The sequence below is a fragment of the Perca fluviatilis genome, chromosome 22 (genome assembly GCF_010015445.1).
Source record: "Perca fluviatilis chromosome 22, GENO_Pfluv_1.0, whole genome shotgun sequence".
NCBI classification, from domain to species: Eukaryota; Metazoa; Chordata; class Actinopteri; order Perciformes; family Percidae; genus Perca; species Perca fluviatilis.
The window spans coordinates 9,583,843-9,606,748 of NC_053133.1; the positions used below are offsets into that span (position 1 = coordinate 9,583,843).

The window sequence follows — 22,906 nt, forward strand, 5'->3', positions numbered from 1 at the left end:
CCTAAAATATGTTCTAATCCAATCAGAGGTATGTGAATGGGACCAGTCATATGAAAACATCCAACACACAGCACAGCACAGCAGAATAAATGCACAACATACACATTGCGAAAAGATAAATCACAGCTTAATCTGTTTTGTGATGATTACTCAAACAGAGATAGGTATTGAAGGAAGTTTTTTTAAGTATAGAAGGAAGAATGTGAAGTAGAGGAACTACTTTTGCACAAACATTTGTTATATTTTTTCAGTAAATGTTTTTAAACTTGCAACAGTTTTTGTATGAATATTGTCAAAAAGGCTTGCATAATTTAGCTGGAATATTTCTCACTGTTAAAAATACCATACCACATTATTTGACAGTGCGGTACTCCGGAAGGCCAGACAGACTCTCACCCACTAAATTCTGAGTTTGAGTTGCTCCTGTCTGGCCGTCGATTCAGGGTCTTGAGGGCGAGCCGGAAAATGTATAAGAGGTCCTTTGTTCCCCATGCCGTAGAGGCACTGAATGCAAAATGAGTGCACTATAAAAGAAAAGTTTTTTTTTTTTTTCATATAACTTTATTTTCGTTTTTGTTAGTAGACAACATATATGACAAACATACATATAGCATCTAGCTACATATTGAACAACAATCACATCATCTATGGCAGTTGGAAAAGAAAAGGTATTTTTAAATATATTCTTTTGTAGGCTGTATCCTACCTCCTCTCCACCTGCTGTTGTTTCTGCCTCTTGCACAATTGTTGTTTTATGTTTAATGGTGTGTAGTATTAGTGTGCTGTATGTTTAAAGCTGCTTACACATATAGCCGGTGGCCGACCATTGACAGAAAAGCCAGTCGAAATGATCAGTCTCCCAGTGTTGGTCCAAAAAGTGCCACAGAACAGACCAAAAAGACGAGAGGAGACGAGACATAATACATCTCTATAACAGCAGGCGGCGCTAATCTGTATTGTTGCCCAAGAAATGAAAACCGGCAGCTGATTGGACGAACGAGTCACATAGGTTTGTTTTCTCCGGAAATTCACAGCCAGATTGTCATGGCAGCCGTTCAGAATACGATCTCATATTGTACTAAAATAGTTCACTGAAACGTGTTTCTGAAAACATTTTAAGTGAGAAATAGGCCATACAGTTGCTGAATCTGTCTTCATTTCAGCTCAGCAAAAGTCAGTTTAAAAGATTTTCGTCAGATTTTGAGAGCCTCTAGTCACCTCATTCCGCTCGCCATTTCCGGGTGAGTCCCGACTGCCCTGCCGCCGACTGAACATGTCAGGTCGGCCAAAATGAACGGCGACAGCCCCCCAGACTGACGACGGCACGGGACACACCGAACAGATTCGAGTCACTGACCTCGCCAGACTGTCCAACGGCCAATAATCTCCTTGGTGTGTCAGCACCTTAACGTTGATAACATCCACTGTCATGTTTGTGTTTGAATGTTTTGGAGAAGCAAAAGACAAATTTCCACCAAGGTGGACATTAAAGTCTTTTTTCTTTTTAAAGATAATTTTTTGGGCCTTTTAGGCCTTTAATTCCACAGGACAGATGAAGACATGAAAGGGGAGAGAGAAGGGAAATGACAGTTTGTAATAAATATAATGTTGAACAACTGATGAACAATCATTGATGAACAATGTCAGTCCCTCAAAATAATAGAGCAAAGGGTTTTCAGTAAACTGCTATTTGCTAGTGTCAAACAGTACAAGGAGAAATCCATCATCTAAAAGGCAAAGATACTAGAGTTTCCTGCTCTGACAGTAGCCACAATCGACCACAATGCACTAAAGGATGCAGTATATGCAGCTTGAAACTTTGGCCTGTTTTAGTCCGCAACATTTAAATAAAAGTGCTTTTAAAGTCTGATTTAAAGTCAGTGTCAAATGAGTAATTTGTTTATTTTAGCAGTACCTGACACAGATGCATGTTCATTAAAATGCACTGTTTTTGCCTAATATATTCAGCGTGTATCGTGTGAATACACACTGTCGGCATACATCTGTTCCTACACAAAAGGTAGAGGTGAAGGCATAGGTTGGTCTGGCTCACATCACATGCCATATGTCTGTGTCATATGTCTGTCATAAATACATATGCAGACTCACTACTCAGTAAATGCTGGCAATGGTGAGCTGTACAACAGCTGTTATTTAAGGTTCACAAGTAATAAGAAAAGTAAAAAAAAGAAAGTGAAATGAAAAAAAATGTTTCCATGCAGGGCCGAGTCAAACGGATGGGAAGTGACACACAGCGAAACAGCACACAATGGATCAGTAGTTTTATTTGTCAGATTAGTTACGAAGCAGTGATAAGAAACTCAAACAAATTATTGTGGGAAGTGTTTGTATGTTGTCAAAACATGTATGCCTTAAACTTTAACTTTTCCTACAATAAGACTCTGGAGGTCTACTGCAACACTTGAAAATAAAAAAATTAAGTAGATATCCTTTTTATTGACATGAAAGATATGTGTTCTTTTGTGATTGAATTAGAGTTTATTCCCTAGTGGGCCTAATTTCCTCAATTTCTTTTCAGTTAGCATGGTTTACTACATTTCCTAGAATGCCTTTCAGGGAAAGAAAGGTGTTCTCTGTGCTGTACATGTGTAGTAATAGTAATAGCAATATTGGAAAGAAAAAAATAAGAACAATGGTGTGATCTTATATTTGGCCCAGGTGAAAGGTTGACTGGGTTTTACACTCTACTATACCGACAATCAACAAACATGAAAGCCCCGACTGCATTGCATTCTGGTCTACTGAGGCCACGGAGGAGAAATGAGTATTTCTGCCTCTGCTATGGATTTTTCCATGTACTGTTGTTGATGTTTTAGTAGCTAAAATAAATCCCTAACTGCTCTGGCAATAACTTAAAAAGCCAGTTTTCCACGGGAATTAGAAAAATAACAGGCTCCAAAGTGGAAAATACACATCTGTTGAATTTGTTCTCATATTGGCTGCACAAAATGTGGTATACACAAAGTATCAAAATAGGGAAACCCCTGAAACAATGCCTGCCCAAGGAGCTACTAATGCCTGAGTTGTTCCTTGACTGAAATAGATTGAAAACTTTTCAATCTTGACCCCTCCTTGCTTCCCTGCTGCAGTATTTACGTGCATGGACAAAACGCTATCTGCATGCAGGCTGAAGAATGCAATTAAAACTAAAATCTCTCGTCAAACACATCCCAGTCCCAGACAAGCACACCTAGTTCATCGGCCCCCTCTCTAAATATTATCACTCATATCAAAAGCAAACGCTACAAATCTTTTCATTTACTGCCTGTGCTGGCTCTGTTTACACGTCGAGAAATTGTTAATGTGGGAGATTAAAGAGAGATAAAGGTGCCGAGCTCTCAGAATAATTCATCCTACCCCAATTGAGTTTTCAGACTTTCAACACAATCTTTTACTCATAGAATACCCATTTTCAGTGTATTAACACATAATGCCGTATATCTGCTGCCTCAAGTTTTGCACTCCCCTTCGCAGTATTAGTACCTTTAATCTTAACCCTGTTCTACATCTATGACAAACTTGCTGCTGATCAAGCTAGCAAGGGCTGCTTCCCCTAATTGGAAACTGCTGAAAGCTGGAAGTCAGTATAACATGTCAACATTTTCATTCCTGAATGACCCATGCCTTTGAAACTACCTCTCTGTCTTTCTGCTTCTAAAAGAAATAGGTAATTTTTCCCCACTTCATGTTTTGCTGTATTGTGGCTTAACCTACTTTCTGGAAGAGAGTGCACCAGTTCTAAATCGAGGCTAAATGCAACCTGAGGAGAGTATCCATGCTGCTGAAGTTAGCAGTCAACCATTCCACATAGCTATTGTTAGCCAAAATTAATTTCTAAAAACCAACTCAACTCATACTCCCTACGGCAGGCTCTGCACTTATTTGACACTGGAGTCATACTGTTTGTTGGCTACCAGCTGAAGCTAGCAATAGGTGAATTAAGCTAGCTAAGACTACTAATGATAGTAGGCTAGATAAAAGCTTGTTTGACACTGGAGTCATATTGTTTTGTTGTCGCTTTCAGCGACTTTAGAGTGAAAAATCATTACAGCGTACATTGATGTTAAAATGTATACAGGTTGGCAGGACGGTCTGAAATGTTTTGCACGGTTTTTCGCTGTATGCTTTGTTGGTAAATGTGAGATGTTTGAGTCACACATGTCTCGTCTTCACATTATTATGGAACCCACGCAACTTTGAGGCAAGGTCCGCCATTCAATAGCCTTCACACGCTACGATTGGCTAGGCTTCCATGATTGAGCAAGGTAATGTAACCCGATTTGTTCAGGTCCTATCCCTTGACCAATCGGCTGTCCTAACTTTAACAACTCGAGGTCAGTGCCTAACCCTAACCAATCTGGCTGCTTCGTAGGGCGGGACTTGCCCTACAAATAACGCCTTCGTATCAGAAACAAGAAAATTAATTTGGCGACGTACGTGTTACATCAACCCGATCTCACTCCCTCTTGGTCAGTGGCTCTCAGCGTCACATACTGTGTGAGTCTGTAAGTCTGGCACGTGGGACTGCTGTGATTGGTTGAAGTTGCAGGTAACTCCGGTTATTGGTCATATTTGCGGTAAAGTTGCGGTGATTGGTCAAAATTGCAGTAAAGTTGCGGTGATTGGTCAAAATTGCGAGTCGACATCGCGAATTCCTGGAGCGACTGAATATTGTGCAATTCTAATGACGTGCTGTTATCACAAAGCTCTTTTTGTGTCACATTATTGTGAGGTGCAGGAGAAGGCTGCACATTGTAAAGCTGCCATCATGTTGCTTCTCTTGTCAAACTAGCATAGCTTGAGCAATAGCTTCTTGGACCCTTGGTGTTTTGTTATGCATTTAGAGCACCGAAGGAATACAAATGACCTTAAACATCTTTAGAAATACATGTTAGCATTTTACCCGAAAGCAAGGTGAGATAAGATGGACAAGATGAAAGGTCACTGTCTAATTAATATAGTCTCTTCCATGTACTGATCATATCAAGGCCTCTTCGGGGAAAAAACATGTCTCTTTAATTAATACATTGCTCGTCCTTGTCATCTTAAAGGAGACATTTCTATTACCAAGTTTAGCTGCCTCATCATGAGGAGAAAACCAAGTGAATAATAGCTTTCCAAGTTGGAGAAAAAAAAAGACAAAGATAGTCTTATTTGGATCTTGTTGTGCATGGTAATTGTTGAGCTGTGGCCTGAAGCAAAAACGTACTGAGCCAAACAGCAGCTCCCTTATTTTCTCCTACAAAAAAAACGTGGCACAAATGGGATTCGTAGAGTCAATGTTTCTTAACAAGCCTCCCATCAAAGCCTTATTTGGCTATTCCTGGGAGACAGCATGCATCCAATCCTGAGTATTAGAAGGGAGGCCTGATATTTGTTATTGTGATATTGATGTCCCATACAGTGCATAGATTGCTCACCACATTGTTTTCCACTCCCATAAAGGACTGAAATGGGCAGAAGTGGCCCCTGTGTTTATCACTGTTTATTTGTCTCTGTTGGTTTATTAGTTTGTGCGGCGCTGCTTTGTTTGCCTCCAGCTTGCTTGACAGCTTGCCTCCACTGGGAATAGAGTGGCCTCGGTGTCCCAGCTCTAAATATACAACAATTTTCACCTGACGTTCAGTTTGTCTAAAGACACTGTTGTTTGGGGGAAAGCCTGTCAGCCTTTGTGGATTTATGTGCAGTAACATCGCTGATGGGACAGGGCTTTAATCAACTTTGTTATTAGAGAAATGGAAATGATTAAAAGGACATTTCCTCAAACTACAGACAATGATAATGTTTACATTAAAAGAGACAATCTTTCTTTTTTGTATCTAAGGTGCCATGATGTTCAATTGCATGTCATATTATTATAGGTGTGAAATTGTATAGAGATTTATTTTGTAAATGAGGAAAAATCAGCACACTATGAAAACGTGAAAATCTTTTCTAACATTAAACTAGGATACTAGATGTGATAAAAAAGAGCCCTTTAAACCCACAATGTGCATATGTTTGATGTATTAAAATTCTAAGTTTTGTACAAAAATGACCCAATCCTTGAAAATATATGTTTTTTGACGGTTGAAAATTTCTATACATGGTGGCTTAAACATGTGTGCTTTTACCAACAGATTTATACTAACAATACTAACCTGTTATCGTCTAATTTTACCTGATAATAATTAAGATGCTTGCACTGCAAAGGTTGCCTTAAAGAATAATATATAATTCATATCCGAGATGTTTTTGCAAATCCAGTATATTGCATAATGAAATGTTTAAGCAATAGTTCTACATTTTTTGAAATTGGCTTATTTGCTTAATTGCAGATAGTAAGATGAGAATATTAATACCACTCTTACTTCAGTTCAGTAAATATGAAGCTGGAGGCAGCGGCCGATTATTGTGTAAAGTGACAATTTGCAGTTTCACAGGGGTTTATGTTTATGTGTCTTGGCTAGGGAAAGTTACCAAGCAACCAGCAGATAATCCTGGAAGTTACTGGCACAAAAACAACTCGTACAACTGTGAAATGTCTTTCTTACACTTCAGATTTTGTACAGATTAAACAATATTTATAAACTAAGCTAAGCTAACCAGCTGCTGTCTCTAGCTCCATATTTAATGTACAGTTATTAGAGGGCATAGATCTTCTTATCAACATGTAACTCGCGGGAAGAAATTGAATAAGCCTATTTCCCAAAATGTCAAACTATTCCTGTAGGAGTTTAGCTAAATCAAATCAAAAAAAAAAAAAATTTAAAATACGGGTACACTTTACTTGAAGAAAACATTTAGTGAGTTGTTGATTTGTTAGAATGAGAGCATGAGAGAATTCTCAATTTCCCCACAGGGCTTATTTAAGTTTTATTTTAATGTGGCAGCTGGGAAGATAATTAAAGGATATGAAATCCGCTTGATTTGATTATGATATGCTTTTGCTGCAGCACAGTGCACTTCAAGTAAAGCGTCACCCAAAAATGTGTTGTTGTTTGACTCTCACTCCTCTCTCCTGTCTTTACGTTGCTCCCGCCGCAGCCCGGGTGTGTGACAACGAGCTCCTGCGCTGCCAAAATGGCGGAGTGTGTGTCAACAACGTCCGCTGCAGCTGTCCCTCAGACTACTCAGGCCTGCTGTGCGAGAAGCCCCGCTGCGAGTCGGAGCTGGGGGGCTGCGGGGGCCCCAATTCGGGCCAGGCCCCCCTGACGCCTCCATCATCCCCCAGGCTGCTGCTGCTGCTGCTGCTGCTGGGCTCGGCGCTGCGGAGAGAGGCCTCCTGCTGGCCCGCTGTGCTCTGAAGAGACCCATGACCTTTAACCTTCCCAATCCCCCTTTCAAATAATCAACAACCATTAAACAAGAACAACCATGAGCTTTCTGGACTGTACTGTAACGAGCTTCTCCGCCGCCAGACTCAATGGACACTCGCGCTGACAATAAAGGGAATGTGACAGACACATGAGTGCAAAAAAAAAAATTAACTTTTCATTTAATTTCAAAGAATATATAGAAATGAAAATAAAACATATACTTCTAAAAATGCCAGATATTATAAAAAAAAAAGAGCATTTGCCTAATAAGAATAAAATGTGCAAAGAACAATGAGCCCCCCCTCCCCTTCTAAGCCATACCAGGTACTTGAGCTCCTTCCAGTTTGAGAAGGGATAACTGAGGATGACAGACTCGTTCACGTCCTCTCTTATTGCCACGGCAACAACAGCTGCAGACCAATCAGCTCTTGAACGAGCCGGCAGTGGCCGCCGATCCCCCCCCTCCCACACACACACACACACACACCCGCGGGACGCTTCTGCGATTTAATGTTGGCTGGACTGATGCCGAGGAAATCTCAAAGAAAGTGTCCCCGCTGAGTGGCCGACTGACTGGCCTCCGAAACATAACCTTCAACACAGCGACAGACAAACAGCAGACAACACACAGGGAGCATTCTTTGCTGTCAGTGCATTGTGGATAGAAGGAAATCTGCCCGGACTGCCACTTTGTGACACGAAAAACCTCGTCCACGTCGACCCCTCTCTAGCATCTGTCTCTCCTTTCGATCTCTATCTCATCCTCCCTCCTGTTCATCCTCCCTCCATCGCCAACGCCCCCCCCCCGCCATGCTGCCACAGACCTGTGCTTTCGTGAACGTTACTCTGTAAACCCTTGTTGGTTGAAAGATTCTTTTGTCCGATGTTAGTGATGCACATGTGTAAGAAGCCCCTTCCCCTCCCCCTTCTTTCCTCTCTTGCAAAAAGAAACTCCAATGAAGCTGTCTGATTCTTTTTCTATCTATAGAGCCACCGCGCTCCCTTACGATCATGGTCCGAGGATAGTTTTCACCTGAGCAGACGAGAAGTGCGTAAAAAAAACCATCGGTGTATTTGCAAATTCTTTTCTCGACAGAGCATAAAAAAAAAATAAAATAAAAAAAAAAAGAGTCATGTAGTCCTTTTGTATCTTTGCCGAACTGTGGTTGAAAAAAGGCAACCTTTAATGTATCTATTTAAAACATCCAAATGCAGAAGCAGTTGTTTATGGGTTTTCTTTTCTTTTTATTTCCATTTCTTCCATTCACCTATTTTATTTTTTAATATTACTTTGAGTTGTGCGGTTGATTTTCCTTTGTATTGGCAACGTGCTGGCATCAAAGAATATCAGTTTACATATACAGTATTAATAAAGTGTAATAAAAATCCCACCAAAGGACATTATAAATGTTTTGTTCTTGCTTTAACACTTGAGAATTTAAGTGAATAAAAGTTTAAACAACTAAACTGTGTTGATAATTTGTTGATCGTAGGAAGGTACGTCATTTTGTTATTGATCTGAGCTGTGAATGTCAGACTTTTTTGGAAACTGTAAGATTATAGATGGATGTCCTGATTGTGTTTCTTTGCTCCTGGTCCTGATTAGAATCCTTATTTTGACTGTCGAACAAATACCATCCAATTGCTTTTTGTAACATGTAAATTTACAGGCTCATCATTTTTAAATCAATTCCTAATAATTTCCTCTAAAGAACCATGTAATTTGGTACCAATTAAAGTGAAACTAGACACAGTGTTAGTGCTAGAGTTACCTGAGAATAAATGCACCTTTTCTCCGAAGGACATTTTCCTTCATTTTCTAGCTGCACAGCATACTGAGGCTACTTTTCATAAAAATACAGTAAGATGCGTAAAGGAATAGTACATGCATCTCAGGTTTCCTCTATACTTTTGTGATACATATCTGTGCAGGGGAGGATCATTGTGGATCTGCTGTAGCAGGAAGCTCTCATCACCTCCCGTGTGAACTAAATACTGTTTTAAAAAACATTTTTTGAACCAACAGCAGCACCTGAGAGTTCTGGTTCACCTCTGAAATGTCATTGAAAGACAGTCCGGGTATCGGGTGTGGAGCCTTTGGTATAAGATATTGTTTGAGTTTTTATTCATTTCTGTCAGTATTTTTACCAAGTGATTACTGCATCGCTAATTAGAAATCTTAGTGCATGACATTTTTTTTAAAGCCTTGACATTCTGTCCTGTTATCTCATTTATATCTGCACGTATGATATGCGACAAACACTTGAGGTGCTGCCTAAGAAGTGCTGACACATTGGATTACATGCGATCTGTGGAACTGAAACCCCAACAAGGCCACCCTGACAATACGACGGCATAAAAACCTGTGTATCAGCTTTGGTGATATTTCTGTGCTATTTATCTTGAATTCAATCTGGGAAAGATTTGTTTCAGTGGCATGCATTGTCGGAGGCATTGAATTAAATATTTACAACTATCGATGTCTCGCGGAGAGCCGGTGTTCAAAGTTTATATAGTGGGTCTTGTCAGACACTCGACAGTTCATCTATAATCTGAAATATTTAAGCCGCAGCTCCGGCTAAACAGACTCCATCCTTTTTCTTCTTTTTTAAAAGTTTGACTCAGAGGAAATAAAGGAACTTAGGGCCGTTTGTTACGATAATAGCTCACAAAGAGAAGGCAATGAAACTTGAAATGTAAACACATTCACATGCTTAATCTAAGTTATTTTTTCTTTTCTTCTCATCTTTTTATGCTGAGATTACCAATCTAATGGGACAGAAAGACTAAATAAAACATTTTGGTTTCCCGGTATTGTCTCTTCTATGCCAAATTAATTGATTCAGATTTTTCATATTCTTGTTTGTGTCTGAGCCAGAGCTGCCAAATACAAATCCCCAAAACAAATTCAATTCAATTCTTCTTTTGAAAAAGCGATCTTCAGTGTACTGTAGCACCTTTATTGAAATGAAAATAAAAGACCCTCTTTATTTGACTGGATTCAGGTTTTAGCTGTACGTGCTGGGGTTTCTTTGCATAAGTTATTTCAAAAAAATTTCTTTTATTTATGCTTTTTTATGGGTTATATAGTACTTCTATTTGATACCTTATCTGTTTTGGTTTATACAGCATTACTAGCAATTCATTCCATAGCACACATTTAACTAAATTGTGAGAGCAGTACAAACTATAAATGCAACCATGTAAAATTGCATCACATATTAAAACAGGAAATAATAGATAACACAGACTAAAACTAAACTATTTCCTCCACCACTGTTTTGAGTGTGGGAGAAGTGTCTGACATCAGGGACGCCCTGATGAATTCAGTCAAAGTCACTTGTTTGTCAAGGTCCCCTGCAGTGGCCCTAATTTTAACCATGTGTTCAGCCCAGGTGTCAATGCACCATGCTGCGTGGAGAATTAAAATAGAGTTGATGTCGTTTGGGGAGAGGACTTCATCCCAGATATCTCACCTCCAGCAGCTGTTGGCTGACCCAACCATGGAGCATCTCCGAAATACCTCAGAGCAAACCATCCGCTGCCACAGGATTATCTCCCCCTGTAATGTGCTTTGTGGCTGGCGAAAAGTGTTTAAAGGGGCAATGTTATTTTTTAATTCTGCCCTGTGGCAAAAATAGTGTGGAATTTATCTGTGGGGAATCAAAGACTCAACAAAGGCATTTCAGCTCAGGAGTTAATGAATGTTTCATCTTGTAATGTACCAACTGTGTCACTCACAGGCCACCTTAGCTCAAGGGTCAACTCTGTCAGATTTGTGCAAATCCAGGAACACAACTCAACTTAAAACTTGTGGAGAGCTTCTCTTTGATGCCTTAAAGACTTGTCTAAAGAACTTGACACTTTGAGGCGGATGCTGTTGCCATTTACAGTCAATGACGTTGCAAATCTGACCATTTTCTCATCTATTTCAACCAGTTCTGTATAGTAAACCTAATGCCTCACTCTTGCCTCTTGAGGCTTTTCCCATTTGCTACTGAGCCAAATCGCCATCTGATGCATACTTGGGTCTCAAGCAAATTTAGGGATCTTGATCCATCTACCATCCTTGCATTCTTTTATTTTGGAGTCATACTTCAGCTGTGTTGGACATTATGCCAAACGCATCACAGAGGACACAAGAAGGCACAGTAAGACATTTTGAGATGCTTGAAATTATAAAAACCTGGACAGACTTCTTGTGTTTCCTAAACACAAGGAGCAGTCCTTATGCTAAGCAAAGCTAACCATCTCCTGGCTGTAGCATATTTAGACTCATTGGAATATACAGCCTGAGAGAACTACCTTTGCAAAGGTGCGCCATATTTTTCTTGAAAGCCAATCAGAGCAGGCTGGGTTTTTCGGAAGGGGGGCTTCAAGAGACAGGCGCTAAAACTGAGTGTTTCAGACAGAGGGTGAATACAGACTGTTGTATTCAGACAGACATAAGAACATGTGTGTTGTTTTTTTTTAAATATGTACAGACCTATTCTGAGTCACCTATACTATAAACTCAAGACCACTGCCAAATAGACAGTTCTACACACAACTGCACTGTTTGTAGTACCTGAATCAATCTCACCGTGAATATCAAGGCTTCCTATTTGTTCAGGTCAGGCAAGTCATCGGATGATGTGTCCTTGTTTGGTAAAATAAATGTCCTGGATCTTTATCTGTGTCTGTTTTCTATTTCTGAGATTCTTTGAAAAACACCCAAATACAAGGACACACAAATACTTCACAAATCTAAAAACTCTTCCTTGGCATTGGACTGGACAGCTGTGGTTTAAAGAGAACTGTATATTTCTCATATAAAGAGTCATGTCCTCTACAATAAAAATAATTTAATTCATACGGTACCTGTCATGTATTCTCTAGAGAATTCACAGTGGTTCATGTCAGTGGCTGTCATGTGAAACCTGAAGGTGTCGAAGGATACACATCAATTAATTCATACTGCATTGTCTATTCTCTTTAAATAGATTATCCTTGGTTACTAAAATATTTCACTCTGCATGTCTTGACAATTTAATGCCAATCTGCCATAATCATGGCATTTATTCAGCATCATTTTATGAGCATGAAACTGACAGCAGACATGTACATGTATATTTAGCTTGTGTAGTTCAGACGACTGATCCCGTGTTAGAGGGCAGGTGAAAACAAGCCTAAGTAGACTTACATTTGGTCGGGTTGAGAGGTATTGACCTTGCCCCGGCACTCTTATTCCCGCTATGGTTGTGATGTGTTTGTTTGTGTGATGATCAATGCACTTATTGAACCGCTCACAGCAGTTATTGATCAGTGTTTCTTTTTCCTACAGTGGGCGCTGAGTGGTTTCTCCACACTGGAACCAGACATACAGTATGTCCATTAATGGATACCAAAGCTCCTACTCAGCTAGAAGCTTTCACAGAGCTTGACTGAAATGGTTTGACTTTCCTTTAGAAATGGTTCTTTTGAAGAGGATTTTATCTTTTCTTTCGTCTGGCCCAAATCTTTCCTTTTAAATCATACTAGCATTAGCAGGGAAATCGCAGTGCTTGGCTAACTAATGAATACTTGCTCCGTTCTTTCAAAGGTACAGATTCCTTTGGAGACCAGAACACCTGAGAGTTTCCATGGTGATATTACCAGGGTAATATGTCTCCCTGCTTGTGATGTAGTATTTTATGTCGAGGATCCTTACCTGGCTGGAACATATTGGTCCTTTTTCATGGGGGAAATGTCAAATAGTCATTTCCTGCAGTGTTTGGAAATACAGGTTATTCTTAAAAGGTAGATAGACTTTTAATACCATGAAGAAGAAATATTCAGAATATGATATTGATGTTTTTTTGTTTGATATGTAATCAAAAGGCATGGTGGATTTACAATATAAACTATCTAAAGCCTGATTTATGTTTTGAATCTATGCCGTAGGTACGCGTAGATATGGATCCTACGCCGTAGCCCGACATGCACCTTCCCAGAGATGTAACTTCCCGTTGCGCCGACACAGACAGCAACAACTGTGATTGGTCCGCTTGGCTGTGGCCTGGTAGTGTCGCATTTCCTCCTACTCCTTTATGGTTGTGCGTTCACCATGAACAACATGAAATTGAGGAGAGGGTTAACTGCTACTGCTTTCCGACCGTGATCAGAATGCACACTGGAGACACGTTGTTTCTCTGCCTCCACCTCCAGAGTCGGTACCATAGACTGTATATAAAATCAGTTCTTGCTCCGGAGCTAATCCCTGTCACTCTCACTCGATCTACCATCCACCCACACTCCCCACGCGCACACACACACACTACATACCGGCTTTACTATTCTCTTAAAGAGATCCGCTAGAACAACGCACTTGTGCGTTGGTGTGTGTGTCGTTCTAGCGTATCTCTTTTAGAGAATAGCAGGACCGGCGTGTGTGTGTGTGTGTGTGTGTGTGTGTGTGTGTGTGTGTGTGTGTGTGTGTGTGCGTGTGTGTGTAGGGAGCGAGTAAGAGAGTCAGTGACGGTGATTAGCTTCAGAGCAAGTAGCGTCTCTAGAGTCATAGTGAGAGAAACAAAGTGTCTCCCCTGTGCTTTCTGACCACGGTCTGAAATCTGTAGCAGGAAAAGTTAACCCTTTACTTTCATGTTGTTATTATGGAGAAGGAGAACCAGGAAATGAGTAGGGGGAAATGCAACGCTATCAAGCCACGGCCAATCGGACCAATCACAGTTGTTGCGGTCTGCATTGCCGTGACGGGTAGTTACATTTTTTGAGAGGTGCAAGTCAGGCTACGGAGTAGGATCTGTATCTCCACGTACCTACGTACGTACCCACGGTGTCGATTTACCGCTGGACCATAAATTGGCCTTTAATTTTCACAACAGCGTAGGCCACTTGCGTAGGCTATAAATGTACTATACTGTACGTAAATCAGCCAATCAACAACACCATAAAACTATGGTCTCAGGAAAGCGTTGTCTGGCTTCACAAAGGCAGTATTTTGCAGCGCTATTGTACTGCATTGTGTTATACTGTGCAAGTGATATTGTGCCCCTTACTAGAAGAAAAATAAAGGTTTAGACACGTTTCTTATCTATATGCAGGACCACAGCTGTGAAGACATTCTCATTATCTTGTGATTCACATAATATCAGCTGCACAGTGTGTTTACTCAGCGCAGGGCCCCATCACATCGTCAGAGTGAAACAACACATGGGAGAAAAAGTGATTGAGAAGTGAGACTGGTTGGTGACATCTTGCTGCAGTAATAATATTGCGCTGTGGTACAGTGTAAGGCCATTGGGATTCAAGCTCTATCATGCTTTTCCCCCAGTACTTTAAAATACTTGACACTCACGATGATTTTCCAGCTGTGAGCAGGAAATGTTAGAAATGTAAAGTGAGTGGAATTCCATCGTGGCTCAACACAGTTGATGGATGTCCTACAACTGCTCTAATGCCAGTGAGAGTCAGGAGTGTAGGGGGAGCCGACACCAGCCACCATCACATGGGTAGAGAAGGTTTGATGTGACAGTTTGGCAATGACAACCTTTTCCTGGGCCAATGGAATTATGCACCTGTAACTGTAAACCACAGCCAAATGTAACTGGCAATTCTGTGAATGGATTTACAATAGGATTGAGAAATAATCCTATTTAAGACAGTAATGCTGGCTGAGCTGGCTGAAATGTCTTGGCATTGCTATCGCTGTACATACAAAGCGGAATGGACAACAAACCAAGGGCTAACATCTAAATAAATATAAATGAAGACCGGAGTATTTTAAGTTATGGTAAATACTTACTGTGCAGTCCTAAATCTGGAGATATAAGACGGTTGTTTTTGAGTTGTGATCCTGATATGGACCATTCAGTCCTCTCTGTAGACTATGTTAAGAGAACCCACGATTTGTGTGGTTCCATGAGACAGTTGTTTTAAATGATGTAAATAATTTTTATTATACAGATATTACACCAATCAAAATTGCCAGTATCGACATTGTCATTCTGAAAGATTCACCCCCCCCCGCCGGAGATAACTAAAGTTGGTGGTGCTATCACTGCAGAAAAATAAATAGAACTTGACTCTCCACTTTTTATTTCATTTTTGACCATATAAGTACACAAGTCAAAATAAGCACTAGTAATAGTAACTATTGGAGCGTTTGTTGCACCATGTCCATCTTACCAATTGACTTAATTGCTGCTAATGACAGCCACCTTTGTGTGCAACAGGTGAGTGAGGAAGATGTCAATCAAGCACAGTGTGTACACGCCCACAGAGACCTAATCAGGTCAAAGTGGAAACACCTGTGTGGGTGGAACATAGGCGAGCAGTGGCTACAAAAAGCCCAGAAGCCTTTTTTTTTTTTTACACAGACCTTCTCTTGCATGTGTCACATAAAGCAGAACTCTATAGAGCATTGGGTTTATGCAATGTTTAACAAAAATGAAGACTCTTAATTCCATTTGTTCATCTCAAGTTTTAATTTAAAAATATTTTAGCAGTCATTAACTAATGCCCTATAAGGATTTACGCTGAGGCTTTATGAGAGCAAGTCAAGCAAATCACTCCCACATCACACACTCTGTGTCAAAATCAAAAATAAAAGAAATGACAGAATATAGAAGTGCTTTGATGTAAAGTAACAGATTGGGTCTGTTTTCTCTGTCACTGCAATGTGTATATTATCAACCTGAGTACACGCTGGCCATTTTCCACAGATGTAGTGTGTGCTGTGGGCAAACTGCGTGTGCAACCGCAGTGTCAACACTCTGATATACTGATAGACTGAACAAACGCAGGGTCAAATAAAAAGTCACAAAGCTCACGTGGCAACAACAACAACAACAAAAAACCCTGTGAAAGTGGATTTTGTTTTCTAGCTTTCAGCACACTTTGAAAAACACAATTTTATTTTCTGTTTTGAGCGCACACTTAAAAGTAATGTTAATCCTCTGATCTCATTGCGCGGTTACCAGCTAATTCAATCAATCAAAGATGTAAGTGAAAGTCATCTCTGTCACGTTATTATCACTTTTCTTTACACTAATATGTCTGCACAGTCGGTATTCATTCACGTCTACTTTTAAATGCAGTTCTGTCAATGTTAACTGTTGCATGTGTGTCGCACTAAGACCAGAGACAGCTGTCTCGTCAGAAATAGAATTGATTTGGTGCCATGCCCGTGGCAAAACACCTGATGTGTAAAAAGTCACAGACATATGAGACTTGCTGCTTTGATTTCTGTAAACCACTTTGGGAACAACAACAGCGCCTGGATTGGCTGTTTGAGTGACAAATTAAAAATCAGTGATAGAAAAGTTGTCAGTCGCAGCTTATGCTACGTTTACACGTGGCCGGCTATTTTCATAAACGGACATTTCAACCTCTCAGTTTTCAAAAATAACATCGTGTACAGCTGTCAGTTTTCAGAAAAGGGTTTGTTTACACGTACCCGTGTGTATATATGCCGTCAATCCAGGCAAGAGCACGCCAAACCTGTAGGTGGCAGTGTAACGAGAAGCTCAAGCCCACGTTAGCCAATCAGAATCCTGAAAATAGCAACAACAGCAACGAATCACTTCCTCTCTCTCTCTCTCTCGGCTGCTTAAACCTCTGTTTGTTTCAGTTTACATGCAAACGTGCAAACGAAGATTTCAAAAATCTCCACTCTGGCCGGAGTTTTTAGAAAGACTCGTTTTCAGAGGCGAATTCTCCGTTTGCGTGTAAACGAAGGGCACAAATGAAGGGAAATGTCTCCGTTTGTAAAAATAACCATGTACGTGTAAACAAGGTCTTAGTCTTCCAGGATTGCTTCGGTGACGCAGGAAATTCCTCCGGATGCATGTCTTTTAACCGATGTCTGTTTCCATTCGCTTTCTTTGTGTTGTTGTGTTGTCATTTTAAACTCCGAAATTTTTAAATTAAATTTTAAAATTTCTGAGGACTATGGTTAACTGCTCCTCAGATCTCTGCAGGGTAAATCCAGACAGCTAGCTAGACCATCTGTCCAATCGGAGTTTTCTCTCGCACGACTAAAACAACTTTTGAACGTACACACGTTCCACCGAAACAAGTTCCTTCCCGAGGCTATTTTGCAGCGGCTCCGTGTGGAGCTTAGTGCCACCCATGACGATTGTGATTGGTTTAAAGAAATGCCAATAAACCAGAGCACGTTTTTCTCCCATCCCGGAACGCTGTGTGGCGTAGCCAAACTCTCCTCCGCTCGCAGCGTGTGGATGGTCTGGCAAAGCGAGACTAGTCACAGCTTAATGTTATGTAGGACCATGTTAGCTAAATAATCCCTCTTTACTGTTTGCTTTGTCTCATTGTTTCTGTGAAAAATGAGGCCACACTGGACAGATAGTGATATGCTCATTTGAAGTTTCTTTCAGGAGATGGAGGTTGGAGAATTAGAATCCCTGTAGCAGTGTTCACCTTTAAAGAGGCGGGCTACTTCTTGCTATCCTTGATGTTGCTGCAGGTACACCATGTAGTGGGATATGGAAGTAAAAGGGTGACGGTCTGAGGGAGAAAATGATGCCTGCTAACTACAAATGAGGGCCAAGATGGTCATCATTAGCCAACATTCCTGTATCTTGTTTTTATTGGGAGAGCAAAAGAGAAGCTCTGGGTTCTGGAAATACAGTTTGCGCCACTGCTGGCATCTCTGCAGCTTTAATAAGGAAGGGATAATCAGCCGTATTATGGTCTAGCCCTACTAATGGGAATATCTCAGCAAAGGCTCTGGCAGAGAATCAAACAAAAGGCGTTTATTGGATGGTAAAGAGGCAAATATGGCTAAAAGTCCTCCGGTCTGGCAACTTGACCATTGGGCAACCTCCAGGGTTTGGACAGCACGGTGTGTTAGTTGGCAGCTCAGCTGCAACAACCAGGGAGAGTAAATAACAAAACCTCCCTCTTTGCTTCTCATCTACTGAATTAAAGTGCCCTTGAGCACGCCAAATCCTACCTGCTTCAGTGTGAGGTGCATGAGTAAAATGGTTCCATATATGACGATTAAAGATGTCAAACCATTTGTAAGAGAAGCTTCTCTTAGAGACACAGTGCAGAAAGTATTGACACTGGGTGACATTTTTTATCTTGGATCCATCCTAGTGAGAAAGGATAATGAAAAAAATGCATAAGACATTTTTGTTTCCTGAAACTCGTGCCTAACCAGCTGAGAATCTCTCCTCGGTCTGGTTTGTAACCTAGATTGTTGCCTAGGAAGTCCTTCATTAAGGAGCCGTCTCTGAGCAGCAGAAAATACCTTTTTTGCTTTCGTTTATCCCCAAGGACACAAACAGGTGTGTGAGTGAAATAATTATGCATGGCATGTTTGCTCCGAAATCTTCTGCGCAGGCTTGGTTTGCTGCGACTTCAGAAGATATAAATATATATCTGCGCTTACCATGATGACGGTTATCGTTTCCTGTTTTTTAAAGTGGTGTCACAATGAAATTATAAAAGCATGAACCCACTGTGTAAGCTTGTGTGTTGGAAACTTAATTCTGCTCACAACTCAACTACTTAATGACCTATCAGCCTCCGCTACAGCATGCTAACTCACTAAACTTAGATGAACATGGTAAACATAAGCATGGTAGCATTGCTACTGTGAGCATAGCATTTGGCTCAAAGCTCAAAATGTATATTACTTTGCCAGGTTACTGGAAATCCAAAGCAAACAAGAGTTCGCCTTTTTGAGGATATCAAGAGCAGCCAGGAGTAAAAGTATATTTGATCTGTAGAAAGGGAAGAGAAAAATCAACCACATGGCTAAGAACATTGACTCAGGAGTGTCTACCCTCAGGCCACTAGGATCCTGAATGAGGACACTGACTAATGTCTGACCACACTAAAATAATTTTTAAACCTTAAATGTTGAAAATGGTTTGTTCCTATAGTGTGTGGCGAGTAATGATTTAGCACGGCACACCACACGCTAACAGATTCCATTCACAAACAACCAGTATCAACTTTAAAAAACGTAAATCTCGTACAATCAAATGTGACTTTTGCATGATTTTCATGGTGTGTGATTATTATTCATGCACAGGTGTGTGTCATTCGTTCACTGGAGTTGAACCTGGTACGATTTTTATGTGACCAATAAAATTGATTGACACCAGGAATATATTAGACCAGACAAAAAACACACACAGAAACTCCAGCTCACTTGCTTATACACACACAAACATGACAAAACATACAACATGTGCATTGCTATCCTGATGATGAAACTATATACTGTGTACGGTTGAATAACCTACAGATGGCAAACTGTGTTTAAAATAAAAAACACATTTCTCCTCGGGGAACTGCAGAGCAAAAACAGCATTGACCGCTTAGCACCAGGGATTATTAAAAAATACATATAACTGACATTACCACTTCAAAGAAGTTAAGATGGTAAGAAATAGTCTGAGCATATGCATATGACCTTGTGGAGTGTTTTGGTGTTAGACAGAGAGGTGCGTCTCCGTGCACGCATCTAATCAGACAGCTTGATTAAAGCCGTGCAGACCCCCTGTTGCAGGAGGGCTTTGCGGCTCACATGTGTGAGCGTACACTCATTTAAGAATCACTTATCATGGTAAATGAGTGTCAGTCAAGGTCTGAGATGCACTGCATAGGTATCTGTCACAGTGTCTTCTCATTAATCCTTCCGCAAAGCTCTGTGTGTTGGTGGGCATTTGGGCCGAAACAGGCAGGGAACAGGAGTGGGCGTTTCTTTAGGTGTCAAAAATGAGTTATTTTTTCACTGGTACATTTTTCCATAAGTCATTTTGAAATGTTTGGACCCCATTGTTGAATAGGTGTTTATGATGATATGAAGAATGAGCTAATGGGCTGAAGAGTGTTTTTTTCATTTCACTGTGTCGCTAATGCTTCGGATGAGCCCCCAGTGTATACATTATCAGCTAATTAACTTCCCTTTCTGGACTCAGTCATGCTCCCACTCCCCATAAGTCTTTCTCGATTTCCTCTCTTTCTTTGCTCACACCACCAACACCACCAGTCCATCCCCCCTCTCTCTCTCTGTCTTCCTGTTTCACTCACGTTTTCCATCTTTGGTAATTTGGCCCAAGTTCATCTTGTCACCTAACGTATTCCTCTGCAAAGTGAAAAATGACATTTTGGGTCGGGGACTTCAAGGATGGTCAAGTTAATGAATGGCCACCAGATGGCCCTTATTAGGCTAATGTGTTCCCCCTCTCTGCAGCCCCAGCGCTCGCCTAGGGACTTAACTTGGTGTGTGTGTGTGTGTGTGTGTGTGTGTGTGTGTGTGTGTGTGTGTGTGTGTGTGTGTGTGTGTGTGTGTGTGTGTGTGTGTGTGTGTGCGCTGCTTGAGTTAAATCAGGTTAACCTGAGAGGATGGAAGGACGCCGCATCTCCACTTTAACTGAGCCGCTCTGTGTTTTGATGGGGTCAACTGTCCATTGCTGTCCTGGTCACTCCAGCACCCAGCTGACCCTCGGCCCTCCCCATCTGACAGCCTGACACCAGCTGCTGCCACTGCACTCAAGTCTGAAGTTTACATGCAAAAAAAAAAATAGGATTTGGAGAATGAGGCGAGGCTTTTTCCCCACCAATCTGACAATGTGTTAATTGCCTCATTTATAATCCCTGCTAATCAAAATGAGTAATTGTCGTAATGCACACATCTACCATAAAGACCTTTGTTAAACTCCAGAATTATGCTAAACATGGTAATTAATTGAGTTTAATTTATTAGATCGTCATCAGTGTACGCTGCCGCTGGGCCATTGTGTTTCCGTAGGTGGATGTTGTAGCTACGAGCGATGAGAGCAGAGCTGTCAAAGCTGTTTCAAATGAGGGCCGCTGTTAACTGCTCAACAAGTTAACTGGAGGCCTCTCTTGTTTTGTGAGCAGAATTTAAACAGTTGGACAAAAAGTCTTTTGGTGGAAATTTGAGCATACATTTTTTTTGTAATTTGTTCAATAGTGTAGCATCTCTTCCCATCATAAAAATGTTTTTGTTAGAATGTATCTATGTCACTATATGCATGTGTGGCTCTGTTTCCAAACTTTAGTTTTAGAATGAGCTGACGTAGCTTATGCACACCTATGGCACTGTTTACATCCCCCAATAAATATGTAAATGTTGAATGTGCTAATCCTGTGTTGGTCCTCAGGTTCTCTTATGTTATCCTCCTCCCTTATGTTATTGGCTGTTAAATGTGGATACCAATCCCAGAACATCATGGTGTATATAAAAGCTGAGAAGCTGCACATCTGGGCCTCTTGGCCTTTTTCTACTGCCTGCTTACACCCATAGTGTTTGTATAGTGAGCCGGTTGTGTAGGGACTTGTGTAGAATACAGTAAAGGTTTTGTCATACCAGGATTTAAAAAGTCACGCAACATACCCCCACTCCGACATTGACGTCTAATTGTCGGAGTGGCGGCACTTCCATTGTTTTCAAATGTCCCACCACTCTGACAATTTTTGTTTCCATTAGGGTTAGGGGTTAGGGTTAGGGAATAGCAGCATGTCGGAATAGAAGCATGTCGGAGTGGCGGCATGTCGGACTGGCAGCATGTAACCAAGGAAGCTATAGTAGCTTATTAGTTTACTAGTTGCTCCATTCACTTTAATTTAACCTCCTCTGTTACAGTAGTAACAGTACAACTGTTGTTAGAACTGTTGCACAAAACAAGCATCTGTATACAGCTGTGTGAATGTATTGCCCTGTTAGCGATTGAGCTAAGCTAATGATCTAACAAGCTTGCTAGCATCAGTTAGCAAACGCATTAGCTCATAGGGGGCTTTATTTTCAGTCTTTAATATCGTTATTTCTTTTTCTTTTTACAAAATTGTGTACAGTGGTGAACAAAATGCCAGGTTGAAGTAAACAGAACAGAGAAAAGAGAAAATAGTTTAAGCTATTGCGACTGACTAGCAAAATAACCTTAGCCATACAGCAACTAGCCATGCGAAAAGTCACTTAAAAACCATGCTTCTAGCCCTATTTATTTGGCATGGACAGGCACATTGTTCTCCATTGCCAGTTGTTGTAAAAAGGTGTGGTTGAAAAGGCAGTGGTTTCTGCTGTGGCACAGCCAAAAGAGGCACCCACATTGAGCTTAATTTTGGCTCTTCAAAAATCTATTTATTTATACTATTTTGTTTACTCTTTTATTAATCCCCAATGGGGAAATTACAATGTACACTATGTTGTTATGACACACTACACACAGGCCTGAAATAGACACACACATGCTCAGGTCCTTTACATGCACTAATGTGCATTACTCTGATGTCCTATGTCCATACTTTATACAGTCTATGGTTGTAACACACACACGATGGTTGTTTAAATACAGTAGCAAACCTATGTACTGTATGCTACAGGTAGCCTGAAGGTAGCTAACATATGCTTTATTCTTCACGGTGCAGATGAAAGCAGCTTAACATAAATGCATTGTAACAGCATTTGATCCATGCTTTGCCACAATAATAAAAATTAATCCTGCCACACAAATGTTGTGAAAAGGCTGGATCAACGAGAGCTTTTTCACAGAAGTTAGTTTGACATATCACAGTAGGAAACATATTTAATTCCTAAAACCTAATTCCAT

The 22,906-nt window shown here is 40.7% G+C and overlaps 1 protein-coding gene across 10 annotated transcripts in view; it reads left to right on the forward strand.

Annotated features, from left to right (window-relative positions):
- Positions 1 to 7,335, forward strand: part of ntng1a (netrin g1a) — a 114,395-nt gene extending 107,060 nt beyond the window's left edge. For all 10 annotated transcript variants that reach the window (XM_039790334.1, XM_039790335.1, XM_039790333.1 and 7 more), the window contains one exon: positions 7,048 to 7,335. In XM_039790334.1, coding sequence (XP_039646268.1) covers positions 7,048 to 7,307 — 260 coding nt within the window. In that variant the 3' untranslated portion in view covers positions 7,308 to 7,335. The remainder of the gene's footprint in view (positions 1 to 7,047) is intronic.
- Positions 7,336 to 22,906: the final 15,571 nt, after the last annotated feature.